The sequence below is a fragment of the Polypterus senegalus genome, chromosome 4 (genome assembly GCF_016835505.1).
Source record: "Polypterus senegalus isolate Bchr_013 chromosome 4, ASM1683550v1, whole genome shotgun sequence".
Taxonomy (NCBI): Eukaryota; Metazoa; Chordata; class Cladistia; order Polypteriformes; family Polypteridae; genus Polypterus; species Polypterus senegalus.
The window spans coordinates 221,874,263-221,894,452 of NC_053157.1; the positions used below are offsets into that span (position 1 = coordinate 221,874,263).

Sequence of the window (20,190 nt, forward strand, 5' to 3'; positions counted from 1 at the left end):
AAGTAATGTTTGCTATTTGCAGTGGTCAAAACTGTCATATAATCACACAAAATTCAGAGATATCTGATTTGCACACTGAGTGATCCTTTCATTCAAAAATAAAAGAAAACAAAAAACCCTGCATCTTTCCTCTAAGTCTTCAAACATGCTGCTGCAATGGGTGCCAAGTACCTCAAAGAAAAATTTTAAAACTCTAACAATTAGATAAATGGGCTCATTGCCAATTGAGATATCAGAGTGGGTGTGTCTTAAGGTTAGTACTTGGGTGTGTTCATAGAATATTCTGTACTTGAACAGCCATTAGAAGGAAGAGGAATCGTTGCTTTAAGCTTTATAACATGGCTTCAGTTTTGTAAGATGCTGTTCACTGGCACTAAATCCATATTCACAGATTATCTCTACTTGTACGAACATTTTTAACTGCAAATTAAAAGCTAAAGTAAATGAGTAGTCTTAAAGGGCATTGGGCCATCTTTTGAACACTGCCAGGATAAGGTGACAAACATACACCTTAAGATGCAAGGTTGTGAAGCTGGCTGTGCAGGCCAAAAATTACAGTTAGAACTCACAGAAATACAGCAATATGAACATTTAGATGGCACCACAGAAGCAGCATTCTACAAAGACTGTGAAAAATACAAACAGACATAAAAAGAAAGATGATCACAGAATAACAGCTATTTTACTCGGCAGTGGGAATGGCTTCTGCATTAAATGTCATGAATTGTCAAAGCTTAAAAATGTGAACTTAACCATTGTATAGATCTACAAAACATTTTTTAAGGAAAAGTATTTTTTTTTTGCTTTTGAAAAAATTAGAAGACTTGAAAACTTAGTGCACCTGGTGTCCATCAAACTGGCCCTACTGGTGCAGTCTTCTTTCATTAAAATATCCCCAGGAAAGCTTTGTAAAGTGGCAAATATGTGCCGATATCAAGACTTGTTAAAGTATGTCAAGCTGAGACATTCTGAAATTGCACAGATCTTTTCATAACTTTTTATTGGCAATAGAAGAGGGCTGATCATAAATACACACAACAAATTAAGCGGTAGGCTCTGTATTTTTTCAGCTGTCCACATTCCGGTTCCACTGGACCAAGTTAAAATTCACTGAACCACCCTCCACCTCCCATTATCTTAACTGTGTAGGAGTTAAAAAGCAATCCACAATATAAACCATTAGCAAGTACATTACAAAAATTACCTTCTTAGAATATAAGCACACATTGGTATTCTGCTTTTTGCTTACAAAAGATGTGTGAATTTCATAGTCGGATACGTACAGCAATTTAACTGCTGAGTAACAGTTTTTATGACTTTCATAGAGAGGGTTATAATACAACAGGAATTATGAAACACTTAGTTAATCATTATTTAATATGATTTTAGCCTGCTATTCAGAGAGTTATTAAGGCCACATTTCTAATGACTGTCCCTATGTGCTCAGATTATCAAATTTTTAGAAGTCACCGACCTGTAGTTGGGAATCTTCTCTGCTAATCCAAAGTCTCCCACCACTGCACTAAACTTGCCATCTTCACAGCGGACAAGGCAATTCTGCAAGTAGATGTGAGAATAGGACAAAAGAAAAAACAGTTGGTAAGGATGCTACATTGTATGCATATTAATAGAGACAGATATATCACAACACGTTAGCCTAGCAGTAGACCATTTGTGGAAGCAGGCAGTCTTGAAATCCTCCTATTCATTCTGAAATCGCTTTATTTGTTCATTCACAATTTAATTCTTAGAACATTCTTCCAGCAGTTACTTTATTTAAATGTAAAAAGAAGTAATGCAGTCTGTACACTTCAGAAGGAGCACTTCAATTATTTTCTGCTATATGAGATTACAAAACATGTGAAGCTGATATAAAGATGTCAATGCAATCTCTTGTAGGTTGATTGAAGTAGAAAATTGTGATTTACTCCTGCAGACTCTCTAACTCTAAATTACCGAGTTCAGAAAACAGATTGTTGTGTCATAATCTATTTTCTTTGTTAAGAATAACTTTTTCACCCATCAGTTACTTCTGCCAGTACTACATTTTGACTAGCAGTTTCTCTTGAGTTATGAATCTTTAAAATCAAATAAAAACCTGGGTAGATAATATTACATGTTAATTATACTTCTTATTGCTACTTAATGACTTTGGTGCTGTCACATAAAACTATACAGTATATACAGTTTATAAATCTACATGTCAATGATTGACTTACTGATAAGAAATTCCTGGACACCAACATAGGGAAAAATTATTTTTAGCAAAAGATTCATCTTATTACCCTGAAGCCCAGAAAAATGTAACCAGGCTAAAAAGTTAATTGTAAAAAGTAATATTAATTAGTGTAACAACTAAAATCTGGCAACCTCAATGTAAGCACATATAGCACACACACATGAATGATAAAGACATGAATAGGATGAAGTCTGCAACTACAAGTAATAACTAAATAAGGATCACTTAGCTTAACTCTCTTTGGGTATACATTTATAAGCATTAAAAAAAAAGTATAATTGAAGTACCTTCAGAACAACTAAATATGTCTGTAAGAGAAGAGTTGGGAAACAATTAATCAATCTCAAACTGATAAGTTTGATTTCACAAAGGTAAACTTAAAGCTGGGGATAAAGGTTAAACAAATGAAGGGGGAGATATAGAAAATGAAAGCAGTGTGTGACTTTTGAAATTTGTATTTGATTGGCCTCACCACAGCAAATATCACAAAGCTGGCAAAGTGATTTTCTGAAAAAACTGATTTGAAGAGGACGTCATGACAAAAGTAACTTTAAAGAAAATGAAAATATCCTTAATGATCTTGATATTCATTAATGCATTGCCTGTCTTTCTTATAACATCCTTTACTGTTTATAGTGGTTTTTATCTAACAGTCTATCTTTAAATAAAGATTTCCAGACAGAGCCTTTCCTATAACTTCAAAACTTAAAATATCAAAGGGTATATACAGAGTTACAATCTTTGTTCAGAGATTTTTTTGGTATGGAAAACAGATGTTTTCAGGTAAGGTAGCTCTTCTCACAAATCATGGAGCTGAAGAGTGGCATTGTATGTGCTAATCAAAATGGAACACCGGTACGAATTTCACTGTACTCTATACATAGGTCAATAATGAACCAATAAACTTACAACACAGCACAGACACAATAATGTTTGAAGTTTTATTTCTGTAGTACTGATTTTAAGCAACACAGTACTGATCAGAAAAGTGGAAGTGAATAAATTTAGAATATGCACATGTCAGGTAGTCTCCCAAAACAATAACAGCTCCCATTTGATGCTATAATTTTAAAAATTATATAAGGGAAATTTAGGCCCTGCCAATGACTGTTTATTAAGTGAGACTTTTTGATTGACTAAGATATACTTTTTTTTTTTTTTAAATTTACTTTTTATTAAGACAGACATGTACATGCATTAATTTGGGGTAAATATTGATTTAATTTTACAGAGATTTTACAGGGCAGATTTTGTTTGTGAATGAGACTGTCTTGGAACATGTGGGTAAGTAATGGCTGTATATGGAAAAACATAATTATCGACACTACAAAAACAAAACATTTACACTTACATCTGACACACAATATTACGATTTTTACAAAAAAAACTAATGCACGTTTAAGGTACTTAAACATATTCTATTACAATTACATCATAAACAAAACATTTGCTTATTAACATATGTTCTGATTAAAAACATCATTGAACTTTGTACAACTCATTATACAGCTTAATATTTCATGCCATGCCCACTATAACCTATTTATTTCTTATGTATTAAGATGACCGTTTATTTTATACTTTGGATTTGCTATTTAAATTTCTAAATGCTGTCCACTGTATTCTGTAATTTCAACTGATTATCAATGCTCCTTAAGATACAGTATGTGACCCATCACCATCCTTAGATATCCATCCTGTATTGTTTTTGTTTTTTAATTAGCTGTCCTCTGGGACAATTTCCAAGATGGTATTTAAAAATGATCATTCCATTTCATTACAATTTTAATACATTCTAGTACACACACACACATATATGTATTGTCATACACGTGCGCATAGGAGGCAGCTAAAGGATTCAAAAGAAGGAAATTCCACACGAGGCCAGGGGGAGGCAGAGTGAAATAATCCTCTCTCTTTTACCCCTGCAGACCAAATACGGGAAATTCTGGCTGGAACCGAAGACGACATTGTCTGGTTCCAGGTTTAATGATGGCACCTCCGGTTCCAGGCCCGATGACGTCATTTCGCCTGAACGACCTTAAAAACCAGCTATCTTTCTTCTGTCAGACAGTTCTGTTTTGGATTCGAACCTGTAACTACACTACAACAAAACTGCCTACCTTTTGCAGTCTTTATTCAAGTATACGGGTGGCTACCACAAACCTTCTCCTGTGTCAAGCCATTTTTTTCCATAGTATATATACAAATACATATATTAATATACATACATAATATGCCTATATATGTACAGGTATATATTTGGGCGGCATGGTGGCGCAGTGGGTAGCGCTGCTGCCTCGCAGTTAGGAGACCTGGGTTCGCTTCCCGGTCCTCCCTGTGTGGAGTTTGCATTTTCTCCCCGTGTCTGTGTGGGTTTCCTCCGGGTACTCCGGTTTCCTCCCACAGTCCAAGACATGAAGGTTAGGTGCATTGATGATTCTACATTGTCCCTAGTGTGTGCTTGGTGTGTGGGTGTGTGTGTGTGTGCACCCTGTGGTGGACTGGTGCCACACCCAGGGTCTGTTTCCTGCCTTGCGCCCTGTGTTGGCTGCGATTGGCTCCAGCAGACTCCCGTGACCCTATAGTTAGGATATAGCGGGTTGGATAATGGATGGATGGATGTATATATTTGCACCAGTCAATGGGTGGGATATAGATAGCAAGTGAACAGTCAGTTCTTGAAGGTGATGTGTTTGAAGAAGGAAACATGGGCAAGCATAAGGATTTGAGAGACTCTGACAAGTGTCTCATTGTGTTGGTGTTCCCAGTATGCAGTGGTTGGTATCCTAATTCAGCAGGGTAATGGGCCCTGCCACACTGCAAAATTGTTTAGGACTAGTTAAAGGAACATGAAAAAGAGTTCCCCAGATCTCAATCTGAGCAAGCACATGTGGGATGGAAGGCTCACTTATCAACTTACAGGATTTAAATAATCTGCTGCTAACATCTTGGTGACAGATACTATAGGAGTCCATACCTCAAGGTGTCATAAGGAACTATACAATATTAAGCAAGTGGTTTTAATGTTGTAGCTGACCAGTGTGTGTGTGTACATATACTGTCTGGCAGTAGCTCATGATCTTCTTAGGTCAAAATCATTATATTTTACAGCAATATCTAATGTCATTTTAAACTAGAGACTCTCTTAGCTAAAATACTGCAAGAAAACCTTTCTGCCCTATATATACCTAGCAGCCACAGTGAGTAGCTGCTGCAGTTTTTCTAACTGATGTCAGTGTAAATGAGTACATTAGAAATAAAACTGTTCAGGTCAAAGGCTGTGAATTAAATTTCATATAATTTTTGAAATGCTGCGCTAATGTTGCAATAGCCGTGACACACTTCATTACATCTGTGGCGAGTTCACTTTAAAAGCACAGAAAAGGAGAATGACAGCACTCCAAAAGAGTTATACTTTGGGTGCAAAATTGGTGACCAGGATAAAGTATGGGCTCCTCATACTGTATATGTGCATCTTGTGCTACCAGTCTGCAAGCTTAGCTGAAGGGTGTGCGTCCATCCATGCCATTTGCCACCCCAATGATATAGACCAGTGTTTCTCAAACTCGGTCCTGGGGACCCCCTGTGGATGCAGGTTTTCGTTCCAACCAGATTCCTAATCAGTAAAAACACCTGATAACGATGATCTCATTTAATTAGCTGGTATTTTTTTTTCCTTTTATTCGACATTCAGAAAAGCATAGCAGCATGATTTTTACATTTATAAGACATTTATAAATATTTCTGCTTTTGCTAGATTTAAATGCTTAACTTTCTTTTGTTGATTTCATTATACTTTGCCCTTTCTCTGTGCAGTTTTCCCCCCTTCATTGTATCTTAATAATGACAACTAAAAACGAGCAGATCAGACACACTGGCAAACAACACTGAATAATCAAAGGCTGCAACTACTTTAGCGTCAGACCCACTAATTAGTAAATAATGGATTAATTAAACAATTGGAACACCTTGAAAAGTAGAATGAAAATCAAGATGAAAATACTGTTAAAAAGAAAAAAATACATTATTCCTATAGAATTGATTGGTACATTTTAATATTTTTTTTTAGCAAACTTGGTTTTCTGATTAATATATTGTTCCCTAAACACAGAATTTGGGAAATATCAGTTCACTTAATTAGCCCAGGATTTCAATTAAAAACAGAAGCTGGTTGGATCAAAAACCTGCAGCAACATGAGGTCCCCAGGACCGACATTGAGAACCCCTGATATAGATGGACAAGAAGGATCATGCAATTGATTGTTGTTTCTGTATGACGAATGTCTCAGAATTTTCTTCCAAGAACAGGAAGTATATTGAGTACCCGAGCCTGGCCTTAGCAATGAGACCAGTGCCACAGAACGAAAGTCTTCCTGTTCCAAAACTGCCAAAGGTGTGGACACTAGAGGATGAGGACAAGGAGGCAGAGATGAACAAACTGATGCTGATGGAAGCTGCTGCAGCTGATGATGATCCAGATTTCGAGCATTCAACATCCAGCTATCCTCATTTAATTTCTCAAGCAGAGCTCAATGATCTTTTTAGAGATTTGGATCAAGGTTGCAAGGAAAGAATCTATTGTCACCAAGTACAAAAATTTCACTATTTTGCCACCACCATGAAAATTTGACAAAATTCTTCAGACAAGTTGGCATTCTGACCTGTTGTAGTGACATCGATATACTTTCTGCTCTTGGGTATGAACATGATCCAACAGAATGGTGAATGCTTATTGACTTATCATTGTTAAGTGTGAAGGCTGTTTTTCTGAAAACTAGCAATATTTACCCTTCCATACCTGTTGGACATGCTGTTCATATGAACATATGAGAACATGCAGCTGCTGCTGAAACACATGCAGTACTCGAGGTATACAGTAATTGGAATATATGCAGCGATCTGAAGGTGGTTGCAGTTTTACTCAGTGTGCAGCTTGGATATACCAAGTACTGTTGTTTTTTTTTGCAAGTGGGACAGCCAAGCAAAAGATTCACATTATGTGATAAAGGACTGGCCAAGTAGTAGGAAATTGGTTCCAGGGCAGAAGAATGGTGAACAAGACCACTGGATGATCCAGAGAATATATTTCCTCCACCTTTGCACATCAAACTTCAGCTATTGAAAAACTTTGTTAAGGTAATGAACAAGCAAAATGAAGCCTTTGCATACTTGCGACAGATGTTTCCAAGCATGAGTGATCCCAAGATAAAAGAAGGTGTTTTCATTGGCCCACAGATCCAAGAGATGAAGGAGGATAGTCACTTTGATGGCCTTCAGTAGGGTGCCGAATGTGTTGCATGGACTGCCTTCAAGAATGTGATTTCTGAAGTTTCTGGGCAACTACAAGGTATCAAACTATGTCAAACAGGTTGAAAGTCTGCTCCAAGCATAAAAGTTGACGAAGTGCAACCTGTCACTGAAGATACATTTCCTTTATTCCTACTTGGACTTCTTCCCAACCAACCTCAGCGCTGTCAGTAACGAACATGGTGAAAGGTTTCACCATGACATTGCCAACATGAAAAAACGCTACCAGGGAAACTGGGACACTATTGTTGGACACTGACACGTGAAGCACTGGGACAGTGACTACAAACAAAAATCTGCAGCAAAACATTTCTAGTTTTCTCTCGTGTTACATACGTTGCAATATCATGCATAATTGCAGTTTTCTTGAAAACCCTACACAATACAGAAATTACAAATACATATTTGTGTTCAGTGTATAAAAATCTATTGGTTCCTCTAAAAACTGCAGAGGAAACAAACATCAACAACAATAATTGCTGTTTTAAATTTGTAATTAATTTCCATAATTTTTTAGAGATCTATTTCCACTTTGACATTAAACAGACATTTTCTGTTAATAAATGTCAAAAAAGTCAACATAAATCCATTATGATTTAATGTTGTATAACAATAAAATGTGAAAACTTCCAAGGGACAGACTTTGATATATTTGTTCTGTTATACATGTCGGGGGATTGGAAGTCACAAAACAATGTGTATTAGTAAGAGTTTGCTTATTGCTTATTTTGTAAAGTTCTTCATTAATATACTTTTTTACATACTTAAATCTTTTACTCACGTTTATTTTACTGTCTGGAAGGGTGGAAATTTGAATGATTACTTGAGGCTTGATATTGGTTTTCCTATACTGAATCAAATAAATCGTAATCTACCTTAGAGGTGTTTGTGTGAATCTTGGCCCACCAGGTGTACATACTGCAGTGCTTAGGTAGGTTACAATATAACAATCTTTGCACTTGCTCTTTATTCATAGTGACAATGAGACCACCAATCAGAAAGTCTGTCAAACTGTGAAAGAATCAATACAAGCACAAGTCTAGTAATACACAGTCACTAAACTTTGGAGTGGATTATATTCTCTGTTCACACTTTTATTTCAAAACACTGATACAATTAATACAAATGAATCTTGGTGTCGTGGAAACCTAAAATTGGCAAAAATTAGACCAGGCCAAAAGGAAGCTTTACAAAGCAAAAATGTGTGACAGTACAGTAATTTTAACTGAGTTTTAGACAAGGTAATGCGTTATGCACATACTTTACCTTAGAAGTAAGATCTCGATGAAAGATTCCCTTTGAGTGAAGATATCTTAGACCCTTTGCCACATCTAGAGCGAGCTGCATTTTGACAGACCATGAGAGGTACACATCACTGTCTAGGAGTTGCTCCAGGTTCCCACAATTGATGTACTAAGGAGAAGAATTGAACAATATATTCAGTACACATATTGTTAGACTGCAAAGAAAAAGACTTAAAGCTTTAGACTGACAAAAGTTAAACACTTAATTTCCATGGATTTAAATTGGGTGCATGCAGAGCTAGAATTGCCTTCTTTTCCTCTGACATTTTTTTTCCTACACTTTGCCCTTTAGTTTTGTCTGACTGATAATGAGAATAGCAGGCATGCTTCAGGTCCAGGATGGTTGTAATTTTAATACAAGACAAAAAAAAAAAAAAACAGTAAAATATTCTATTCTCTCCCTTAAACATGTACATTTAAAGAAGTTTAATTTATAACATATGCTTCTGTTTCAATTAAAAAAGGTAATAAACAAGCAGATTACTTTATTAACCTATAAATTAAACAATTTAAATGGAAATGCATTTGTTTCTAATGCAGATGGACAACTGAAAAATGAAATATATCCAGAAAAAAGTAGTGCTACTATTGATAGATAAATGTTGAGTGATGTTTTCTTTGCAGCCTTTGTAGATTTTCATAAAGTGTCCAACTCAGTTGATCAAGCTGACCTGTATAAGATCCTGAGACTTCACGGAATCCCCCCCAAGGTTGTTGAATATCACGGCTGGTCTGCACATTCGTACTGTGAGTGCTGTGCTGGGTGAAGGCAGAACCTCTGTATTGTATCCAGTTGATTCTGGGGGTCTTCATGGTTGTGTTCTTGCTCCTTCTCTCTTCAATGCTTGCATGGACTGGGTGTTGGGCAGGGTCGCGGGGTTCAGTGGCTGTGGAGCATCTGTTGGTGAAGAAAGATTCACTGATCTTGATTTTGCCAACGATGCTGTGATGTTTGCAGAGTCAATGGTGACTCTGATCAGGGCTCTCAAGAGACTGAGCGAGGAGTCCGAGTGTCTTGGATAAAAAACAAAATCCAGGCCTTTAATGACCTCTTGGGCACAGCCATTAGCATTGTGTCTGTATGCGGAGAGAGTGTTGACCTTGTCAAGAGGTTTCACTTACCTTGGCACTGACATTCAAGTCTCTGGTGACTCTATGAAGTCAGTAGACAGACTATGAAAGCATAAGGGGGTCATGAAGTCACTGAAAAGGAGTGTGTGGAGCTCCAGATATCTTTGCAAAAGGACAAAGGTCCAAGACTGTAGAGTCCTGGTGCTTCCTGTTTTTCTCTATTGCTGCGAGATATGAACGTTATACAGTGACCCGAGATGAAGACTGGACTCCTTCATTACTGTGTCTCTTCGAAGAATCTTTGGGTACCACTGGTGTGACTTTATGTCAAATGAGAGATTGCTCACAGAGTCCCAAATGAGACACATTACCTGCATTGTGAGGTAGCATCAGTTACAGCACTACTTTCACGTGGTGTGATTTCCTGAGGGTGATCTAGGTCACGAGCAGCTGGACCAGGCCAAAGGGGCGCCCATGTAACATCTGGCTGCAGCAGATAGATGGTCATTTCCGGAGGGTGGGTGCATCTGCCTTGGGGGTTGCTAACCAGGATCAAAGCTATTTCATTGTGTGGTGGGTGTAGCAACGTGCTGTACCAGTGAGGGAATCCCCAACCTGACCTGACTTCATATTTAAAAAAAAAAAATTGTGTTTTCACTTCTGAATGCAATTTGAATTAACATACCAAAAACACAAGCATGCTGATGTAGTTGTAAAGCCACTGGATCACTTTAATACACAAATGCTTATTAGGATGAGAAAATGCCATTTAGATGAACATACCTAATTATTTCCTGCTCATTAAACGTCTTCTAAATATTTATAAGCTAAGATTTGTAGCTCTCCAAAATACTCCTTTCAGTTTCACTAATTTGATATGTTGTTTCATGCATCTGCTGTCCTATGTGAACAAGTATTTTCTAACTTCCTTCAGAAATGTACACCTAACTTCCATCTGTGACCCCCTGTTCTGTTTGAAGAGCAGAGCCTAAGTTAATTGATGGCAATTACCCTGATTGTTCATTTTATAATCATGTCACTTCTCATATAACTCTAAATTTTTCTTAGATGTAATAAAAAAAATGAATCTCCTTCAGCCTTTCCTCATGGATCTTACTTTAGATATGCCAAGTACAGAAATATGATTTCTCTCTCCCCCATTTTTGTTAACTTAGTATTTTTTTACTAAAACTGAATGTTTAAGGATTTATTTTTAAGCCACTTTGGATAAAAAAGCTTCTGCTAAATGAAATGGTGTTTAACATTAACATGAAATCAGAAAAATATGTCTAACACTGGTGCAGCCGTATACTAAAAAAAGGCAAAAAAATGTGTATAATACAGCTGCGTTATACAGATTAAGCAGAACATTTAATTAATTTGGTTGCTGTGCAGGAAGGCGTATAGCATACCTTATTACTCTTTTACATAATTTCTATACACTGTCAGCAGATAGTGGTGAATCTACTACATGTCCTTAATCTTTCTATAATGGAATACTAGAATAAAAGACCAATATTATTTAAATTATTTTGCTTTTGTCTCTCCATATGTAGAAGACTGAGCCCTGTCCAGAGTTTGTTCCTGCCTTGCACCCTATGTAAGCTGGGACAGACTTTAGCCCTACTAAACACCCCCCCACAAAACCCTCTCAAGAACATGGTCTGGATTAGGTGGGTTAGAAAATGTCATTACATGTAGACGATTTTTTCTTTTATTCATTTTAAACTATACAAGCAACTAGGTGTGTCACAAAATACTATTAATGGTCCAAGTCAATACCAAAGTTTGAAAATGTAACAGTACTAGCTTTTTGTTTTTTTATAGTATCGGTAGTACTGTGAAAGTCGGTATCATACTTGTGTGACTGGGCTACTGAAAGTAGATGAATTACTTACTTACAGAAGACACAATGATATGTAAGAACATTGCGAGTAAAACTTCATATGGAAATGGCTCACAATGGTAAGCATACGGCTCCACATCAACACATGTTGCAAAGAATAAAAAGCAGAAATCTTATCTGGAAGTGCTTTCAGTGTAGTTGTTACTTAACAGACACACACAGAGGTTCTAATAATTGACACTTTTACCCCACAGCGGAGTGAGTACAGAAACGGATTTGTGCATGCTTTGAGAGTAAAATGACTATCGATTAGATAAAGTATAATAATTTAACTTGTACTGTCACACATTTATAAGAGATGATGAAAAGATAGTGAGATTAGTCACATTTTAAATAATGTTCTACAAATAAACAGAGGCTTCACTTTAATTCTCACAATTTAATGTGCACTTTTACAGTTCCTATTTTCAAACTGGCATATACAGTTCAGGGTCACTGGGGGCAGGTTGGGTTTTTGACCTCACATGCATCCACCGTTACATAAATAGGAATTGCAACAGTAACAACAGTTGTAGCAAGTAAACATCAAAGCAACCTCATCTGAAAGTTTCCATTTAGCTTTTCTACACTGGTGATGACACAGGCACCTCCTTGTAGGGTTTTTTTTTTGGGTACACAGTGTTACTCCGAACATATGTAGTAATATGTAGTGTTTCAATGCTTCAAAGGAGAGGGGGCATCTCCCTATTAATACAACATGTACTGTGTTAACAGAAATGCATAATCAATGAAACACGCAGCCAGCAGGACGAGAAAGACAGCATACTTCACTGATAAATATGATTGTGCAGATAATGAATTTGTGTCATTGGTTTGGTTTTTGAAGGTAAATAAGTGAAAGCACACATCATATATTTCAATGGTACATTGAAGAATGTAATGCTATCTCAAAGTTACACATTTATTGGCAATAGCAGTCCAAGTAATTTTCAGATTCTGCATTTGTACAAAGGCATAAGCAATAACAAGAAGTAATTACTTTTTAACCAACTAATAATGCATTTATACAGCTTACAATAGCAAATGTTACAAACGTAACACAGTGATGCACGGACAAAGCAGATTTTAAAAGCATGTTTTTAAAAAAACAGCTTTAAAAAGTGTGCTTAAATGGAAATGTCCTGAATTATCTTGGAATTCACTAATTCAACAGTACAAATATAATAATGTCTGAATTTTTATTGTTGGTAATATTTTAAGCAATATTTTTCAGCTACTGAATAGAAAATTTGGAGAATAAATGTAAAATGTGCACATGCTAAGAAAAATTAGGTAGTTCATAATATATGATTCTTTATAAATCCTATTTGGAAATCCCACCAAGATTATAAACTTCACATTTGTTGTTACATTGGGGGAGATCTCCATCTCTACCACACATTAAATTGTAAGCCCGGCATTGTATTTTGATATTCCTGAATGCCAATACTAGTTTACTTAAATGATAGTTGGGTAACTACTTGATGGATATACCAGTATTTTAAAGTTGTTATTACTGTTAGTATTTAGATATACTAAATATTCCACCTTTTCCTGTATATTGCATTACAAAAAAAGACACAATATTGTTTGCTTGAATAACAGGGGTACTTTAATAAAAAAAAAAGCCATAGAATGGAATTTGTTTTTACCATGGTATCCAAGGTTACAGAGTATAGTAACATTTCACTGGTAGTGGTACTAAAAACAAAAATTCTGGTATTGTGACATCCTGCCAGCCACATTTAGGTTCATATTTGAATTCTGTCACAGTTCTTTTTTAAGCATTCTGGTGACACTAGGATAATAGACTTACTCATATTATTAAGCGATGAATAAGTTAACTAAATTACATTTTTATCTAAATGATAACAACAAAAGTTTGCAGTGCAAAAAGAGCAAATTCAAGGCATGAAGACTGTTAAATCTTAGGGACCATTGAATTTTAATTTATTGACTGCTGTGGCACCTGAATCTTTGACCTCAACTAATTCACAAAAGGTATGGAGTCATACAGGTCATTGTTTTATTATTTACAACAAACTTTGGCATCTATCTGTAGCACATTCGTGAATATCTAACTAATATCTAACTCTTGCTGTCTGATGACTAATCTCTAATGGAGTTCATTATCCAAACCTTTTTAAATAAGGAACACAGAATGAGAGTTTCCATACTCATGTTTTGAGGTTGTATAGAAGGGTGACATTTCACCTTGGAACATTATGACCCTTGAGAAGGTCTCATTTGCATATAAAAAGAAAGATTACAATGAATTACTATATTTAGGACACTAATTTACTAAAGTATCTATAATACACTCACTTGTTATAGAGAATAATAATATATTTGCACATGCTACACACTGTTCTACTGCATAAACAAAACCAATAACACAAAAAGATTAACTGTGATGCAAATAAACAAAAGTCCTAATCACTACAAATTGAACAACAGCTTTTTCTATTGAAGGGTTTAGTTCAATTTCTTTAACTCTTTAACTCTAAAATTCAGGGATAGATCTGCTGTAAATGTCGACAAAGTTCACCTTTCTGTTTTAGTTCGACTCTCTTTGCTAGAAGGAAAGCTAGCTTTGCCGATTTGACTTTGATTAACTGTGCGTGCAAGACTAGCGAAGAGCAAACAACCTCTAAAATGGCATTGACATTCAGCCAGAGATCAAGTGGATGACCTTTTGTGACTTATTGGTGAATTGGACTTGTGAGACTCTGATTTTGATGCAAGTGATCTGGAGATGAAGATCGAAAATGAGGGACTGCCATCAGCTGAACAATCCCCAGCAGATCGCGATGCTGAACACGTTTGTGTAGCTGATGTGCTTAAGGCAATGTTTGCCTGGGAGGACCGCCACTTACAATGACAAGAAGGTGTAAACTAGATTGTGTTGCAGTGCAAATGCCACCACCTCCCACCCGCCGCATGAAGACAGCCAGGTAGCCGACCCGCTGAGCATTCCTACTACTGGCCACTGATCTGTCCCTGCGCAGCTGCCAGACACCACAAATAGGTGAACACAGCAGCCACAGCACGGAGTGACAGATGTTTTATGTTTGTTTATGTGTGAAACCATTGCTTTGTGTGCTTTTCAGGAAACTGAGTTTTTTGGAAAAGATATTCAGCCCTCAAGGAGTTAAAGGGCATACTTAAAAACTACTTGAGTTCTGTTCTTTTCACAGCTGAACAATCCAGCAGTCCACAGAGATATCACTACTTACTTACCAGATATGGAAATCACGGGAAGAACTATTTGATCATAAAGAGGGTGTGGGGGCATACACACTGAAATGAGTAGGACTATTCTCCAAGGGAATTCTTTACATTTTACTGACTGTCGCCTGGTATTCTGCATAATAAAACTGCTAAATAGCTATGAACATACTGTACTTGGATATTTAGACACACAGCAAAATCAAAAGGTAAAGAGAAGTCTGCACCTTTCATACCATGAACTTAAATTTTTTTAAGTAGTCTACCTGTCAAAATAGTAATAAAAAGCAGCAGCTTTAAAAAGGTCTCTGACCCACATTCATCTGTGACCACTTTTATAAAGTGACTAGACATTAAGCCCGTTACAATAACGGGCGCTAGAACAGTAGTGCATAAACATTAGTAGGAACAGTCTATATTAAATGGTAAGGGACCTTGTATGTGGCTGTAATATGCGTCACTGTATTGTGTGCCTTTAATTTTCTCTCTCAGTAATACTGGTTTGTATTTCCGTAAAATGCCTGTAATTTTGTCGGAAAGTAATACAGTGGAACCGAAGTAATTTCCCCCATAGGATTGTATGTAAATACAATTAATCCATTCCAGATCATATGAACTGTATGTAAATATATATTTTTTAAGATTTTAATCACAAATATAGTTAATTATACCATTGAATGCACAGCGTAATAGTAAACTAAATGTAAAAACATTGAATAACACTGAGAAAACCTTGAACAACAGAGAAAACTAACACTGCAAGAGTTCACGCTATAGCCTTACGACCCGCTCGCTAAAAACACCTTTTTTTAATGAGTTTTAAGCACAGGAAAAAAAATGAACATTTGAAAAATCCGTAATCTAATAACCCAGAAAAGTAACATTGCAACAATGCACGCGTGTCTGTCTCTGTAGCGGGCCTGCATGTGTGTGCGTGAATGTGTCTGTCCCCCATGCGGGCCTGCCTGTCTGTGTGTGTCTGTGTGTCTGTGTGTGTGTGTGCGTGTCTGTCCGTCTCTCGCGTGGGCCTGCCTGCCTGCGCGTGCGTGTGCGTGTGCGTGTCTGTCTCTCGCGTGGGCCGGCCTGCCTGCCTGCCTGCGTGTCTGTCCGTCTTCGCGTGGGCCGCCTGCGCGCGTGTGTGCGTGTCTGTCCGTCTCTCGCGTGGGCCTGCCTGCGCGCGAGTGTGTGTGTGTGTGTGTGTGTGTGCGCGTGCGTGCGTGTCTGTCCGTCTCTCGCGTGGGTGTACGCGCGTGCCTATCTCTCGTGCACGCGTGTTTGTCTGTCCGTCTCTCGCGTGGGCCTGCCTGTGTGTCTGTCGCGCGTACGCACCTGTGTGTATCTCTCTGTCTCTGCACACACAGGGAATGCACAGGAAGAGACGGAACATGTGCCGTGTGGCCCCGCGCCTGCGCACTTCACCAGAAGGCACACACGGACACTGGACGCACACAAGGGTTTTATTAAAGAGGATGGTTGCTGCTTGCTTTATGATGATGCAGTTGCTCCTCATGGATTTTATGACTTTGAACTTCACAGACACATTCCCACCACCACCTGCATCATCTGATGTCCATGCATACTGTATTTAATCAAAAAGGGGGATCAAGAGGTGTCATGATTAAAGTTTTTAAAATTATGAAATGAATACTATCAGTGGATTGGGGCTGTTACTTTAAAATTAATTCAACAAGAACACCTGAACACAGTTGGAAACGTGTTAAGGATAAGTTTTGTACATATGTTAGAAAGTTTATCTTCACAGAGTGATCCATGCAATAAGTTACCAAGGAATCTGGTAGACATTAGGACTTTAGAAACCTTCAAAACTTGATCTGATGTTATTTTGGGGAAATGAGGTGGATAGGATTAGCACACTTTTCTGGGCTAAAGGGCATGTTCTTGTCAAAAAATTCTGTTCTTTATAAATAACTGATGTTTAACAAACATTAGCATGAGTAAACATATTAGTGGGAGTTGTAACACACACATTACATTTTTTTACCTATTGAAATCTTTTGTTTTTATGCAATTAATTAATTTTAATTAATTTTAATCTTTTCTTCTCGTTTCTATCAAGAAGCAAAATTTTAACAGAATAATTTTTCTCTCCTCACCAATTAGCACCATGTCCTCAACCAAATGTAGCATTGTTGAATAATTTGCAACATAACACAGAGATACACATCTGGCACACAACTAAATATATTTGAGATAGCACTGAACATAATACTTATAGTGAAACATTAGATCAAAACATATTACACATAAAAAGTACAATAACATTTAGATTGACTCATGAATGATAGGAATGTTAACTTTTCCCCAGTTGAAATGAAAAAGTATTTGAACCAATTGTATTTTATCCTTGCAATCTTGAACCTGGGACACGATGGCAACAACTAAAATTGAGAATGTAGTTGGAGAGTCCTGTCTGACAGATGTTCTCTGCTTTCCGTAATACTTGCTTATTAAACAGGTCTGTGAGATCTAAATATTGAGACCTTATTTTAACTGCTCCATTTTACAGTCTGATTAATTCTGTTTTTGTTGCCGATATTAAGATTTCTAAGCCATGCCGGCAGAACATAACTAAAGACGGACTCAATACAAAATTTATAAAAGAGTAATGAAATAGGAGGATTCACACTAAAAAGACTCAGCTTCTTTAAACAGTAGAGGCGCTGCTGTCCGTTTTTAAATATGGCTTCCGTATATTCATTAAAAGTTTTTGAGTTCATGGTTGTTCCTAGATATTTATAACATTCAACAGTATCCAATGCCTGGTCTTTGATTATTATTACTTGTGGGTGAATGGTGTTTCTTCTAAAATCAAATATTTGTTTTTAAAAATATTTAGGTGCAGGAAAGACTCATCACATCAGTTAACAAAATAATCTTATCACTGGACCATGCCTGGTTTCATTCATATTCAGTAGGCTTACAATCATTGAGTTAGCAGAAGATTTTAGAATTAACCGGTTTATAAATTTACTGCGACTCCCATTAGTGTAGAGGATTTACAAAAGTGGTGAAAGAACACAGCCCTGAGGGGACCTTGTCTGACCGACATGCTGTCCTCTTTCATCCACAACCGATGACTTTGACTTTTTAATACACTGGACAGAAACAGTAAATCAGCCAACCTATCAAACTGAAGGTGAGCTACTGGGACACACTGTTAATTCGCATCTTAACCATTAATGGGGAAATAAACTGACAGATAAAACACATGGAAATGAAATTTGACGGCCATTATCAGGATGATATACTAGTACACTGATTAACTAGTTTCTATAAGGTATTGATCAGTTTGACTAGATCAGTTTTTAAAAGAAATAACTTCCTAAAACATGCTAGTACAAAAGATACTTTCAGATGAAAATTAATGGTGAGGTGACGTCACTGACTTCTGTTCATAATGTGTGACCTACCTCAGTAAGGGCATGGAGTTGGCCTTCATGAACGCAGACACCTAGGAACCTGTGGATAAAAAGAGAAAGAGAGTGAGACACATGATATATTCATATTTATGTTTGAAAACTACACTACATTTGAATTGCTTATTTGTCTCGACTAAAGACTCTGCGTTCGATATTACTTGATGGTTTTACACCCCCCTTGCCACTTACAGCTCTAGCACTAGCCTCCTCATTAAAAAAATCTCATAAATCTTTCCCTACATTTTTACGAGGTGTTGCATTTACTCTTATGTATTTTTTTTTCTGTAATAAAAATTCTCTGTGAAAAATGGCCTAAGACCTATAAAGTACAAACATGCCACTTTAATGCACACTGCAGATTTGCTGTGCAACCCACAGTGTAATACTCATCTAGCAGAAATGTAAACATGCAGGGTGCAGCCAGCCTGATTTAATAAAGGCTATTACTGATGGCGAAACTTTTTTCAATAACATCTGATGAAATATTTGATAACTATTTTAAAATAAATTTGATCATACAGTACATTTCTTGATAACCGCATAAGTACAAAAATAGAAAACCAAAATATGTGCTCATTTTAAACAAATGACAACAATTATGCCTTCATTTTTATAAATGTTAAATACAATAGTAACAGCAAATGCTGCATTTGCACTTAGATAAACTACATGCACTAATGTAACATTCTCAAATCTGTTTAAATTCAGTTCATGGGCATGAGGGACTGGAGCCTATCTGTGTAGCTCTGGATGCAAAACAGATGAGAGTACATTGCAGATCTCACATCCATACTCATACTAATTAACATTTTTAAAAGCTTATGTGTAACAACGTTTTCAACTAAAATTATGCAGCAGGATCATTTAAAACAAACAAGTAACACTTCAGTTTCAACTCCAGTTAGATGGCTGCTTTCTAGCTACACTATTGAAAAAGAATGTTCTTTCCCTACAAAGGACAGAGTTATATATAAAGATATGCAATGACTTACCTCAGGAGAGGCATTTGAGATTGATAAAAAGTAGTGGGAGGATGCCCTCTGGTAAAACCAGGAATGAACTAAATGCAGTTCATTGCAGAGGAACACAAATTTTCTTTACCTGTGCATGACTCAGATAACCTCACAAGCCACCAGATACTGTTTTTTGAAACACAAAAACTTTGTGGTCATTGGTCGCTATGAAGTGTCCTTTAAAATCACATTTTAGAAGATTAACGCAATATTTGATTGACAATACATTAACCAAAAGACAATTGCACTATACCTATTAAACCTTCAGGGAAATCCTATTGGAACAGTTACATTTATTTAGTATCTAGTCAAAAAATCACTTCAGTTTATGGCAAATGAAGGTAGCAAATTTTTGTATGTCATTTAGAAATTTGCCTGGTTCAATCTGAATCCCACTATAAAAGTAAGCGAGTGTGTGTGTGTATGTTTTTGTATTTTTAATTAATTCCGTGATCCATTATTTCATCACTTAAATATAGCTAGTTAAAAACTTTACTGACTGAAGGAAAAAAAAAAAAGATTCAACTTCATTTATTTTAACGAAGATAAAATTTCACTAAGTGTATATAGATCACAGGTGTCGAACTCCAGGCCACAGTGGCTGCATGTTTTTATCCTAACCCTTTTCGTATCCGTGACCAGGTTTCTCTGCTAACTAACTTCTTTATCCTTCATTTTAAGAGCCCTGTTTTTAAGGATT

At 36.6% G+C, this 20,190-nt stretch overlaps 1 protein-coding gene across 1 annotated transcript in view; it reads right to left on the reverse strand.

Annotated features, from left to right (window-relative positions):
* Positions 1-20,190, reverse strand: part of tesk1b (testis associated actin remodelling kinase 1b) — a 110,709-nt gene that overhangs the window by 32,220 nt on the left and 58,299 nt on the right. Inside the window, 3 exon segments of the mRNA XM_039751999.1 lie at positions 1,475-1,557; positions 8,816-8,962; positions 18,469-18,517. Of these exon segments, the coding sequence (XP_039607933.1) occupies positions 1,475-1,557; positions 8,816-8,962; positions 18,469-18,517 (279 nt within the window).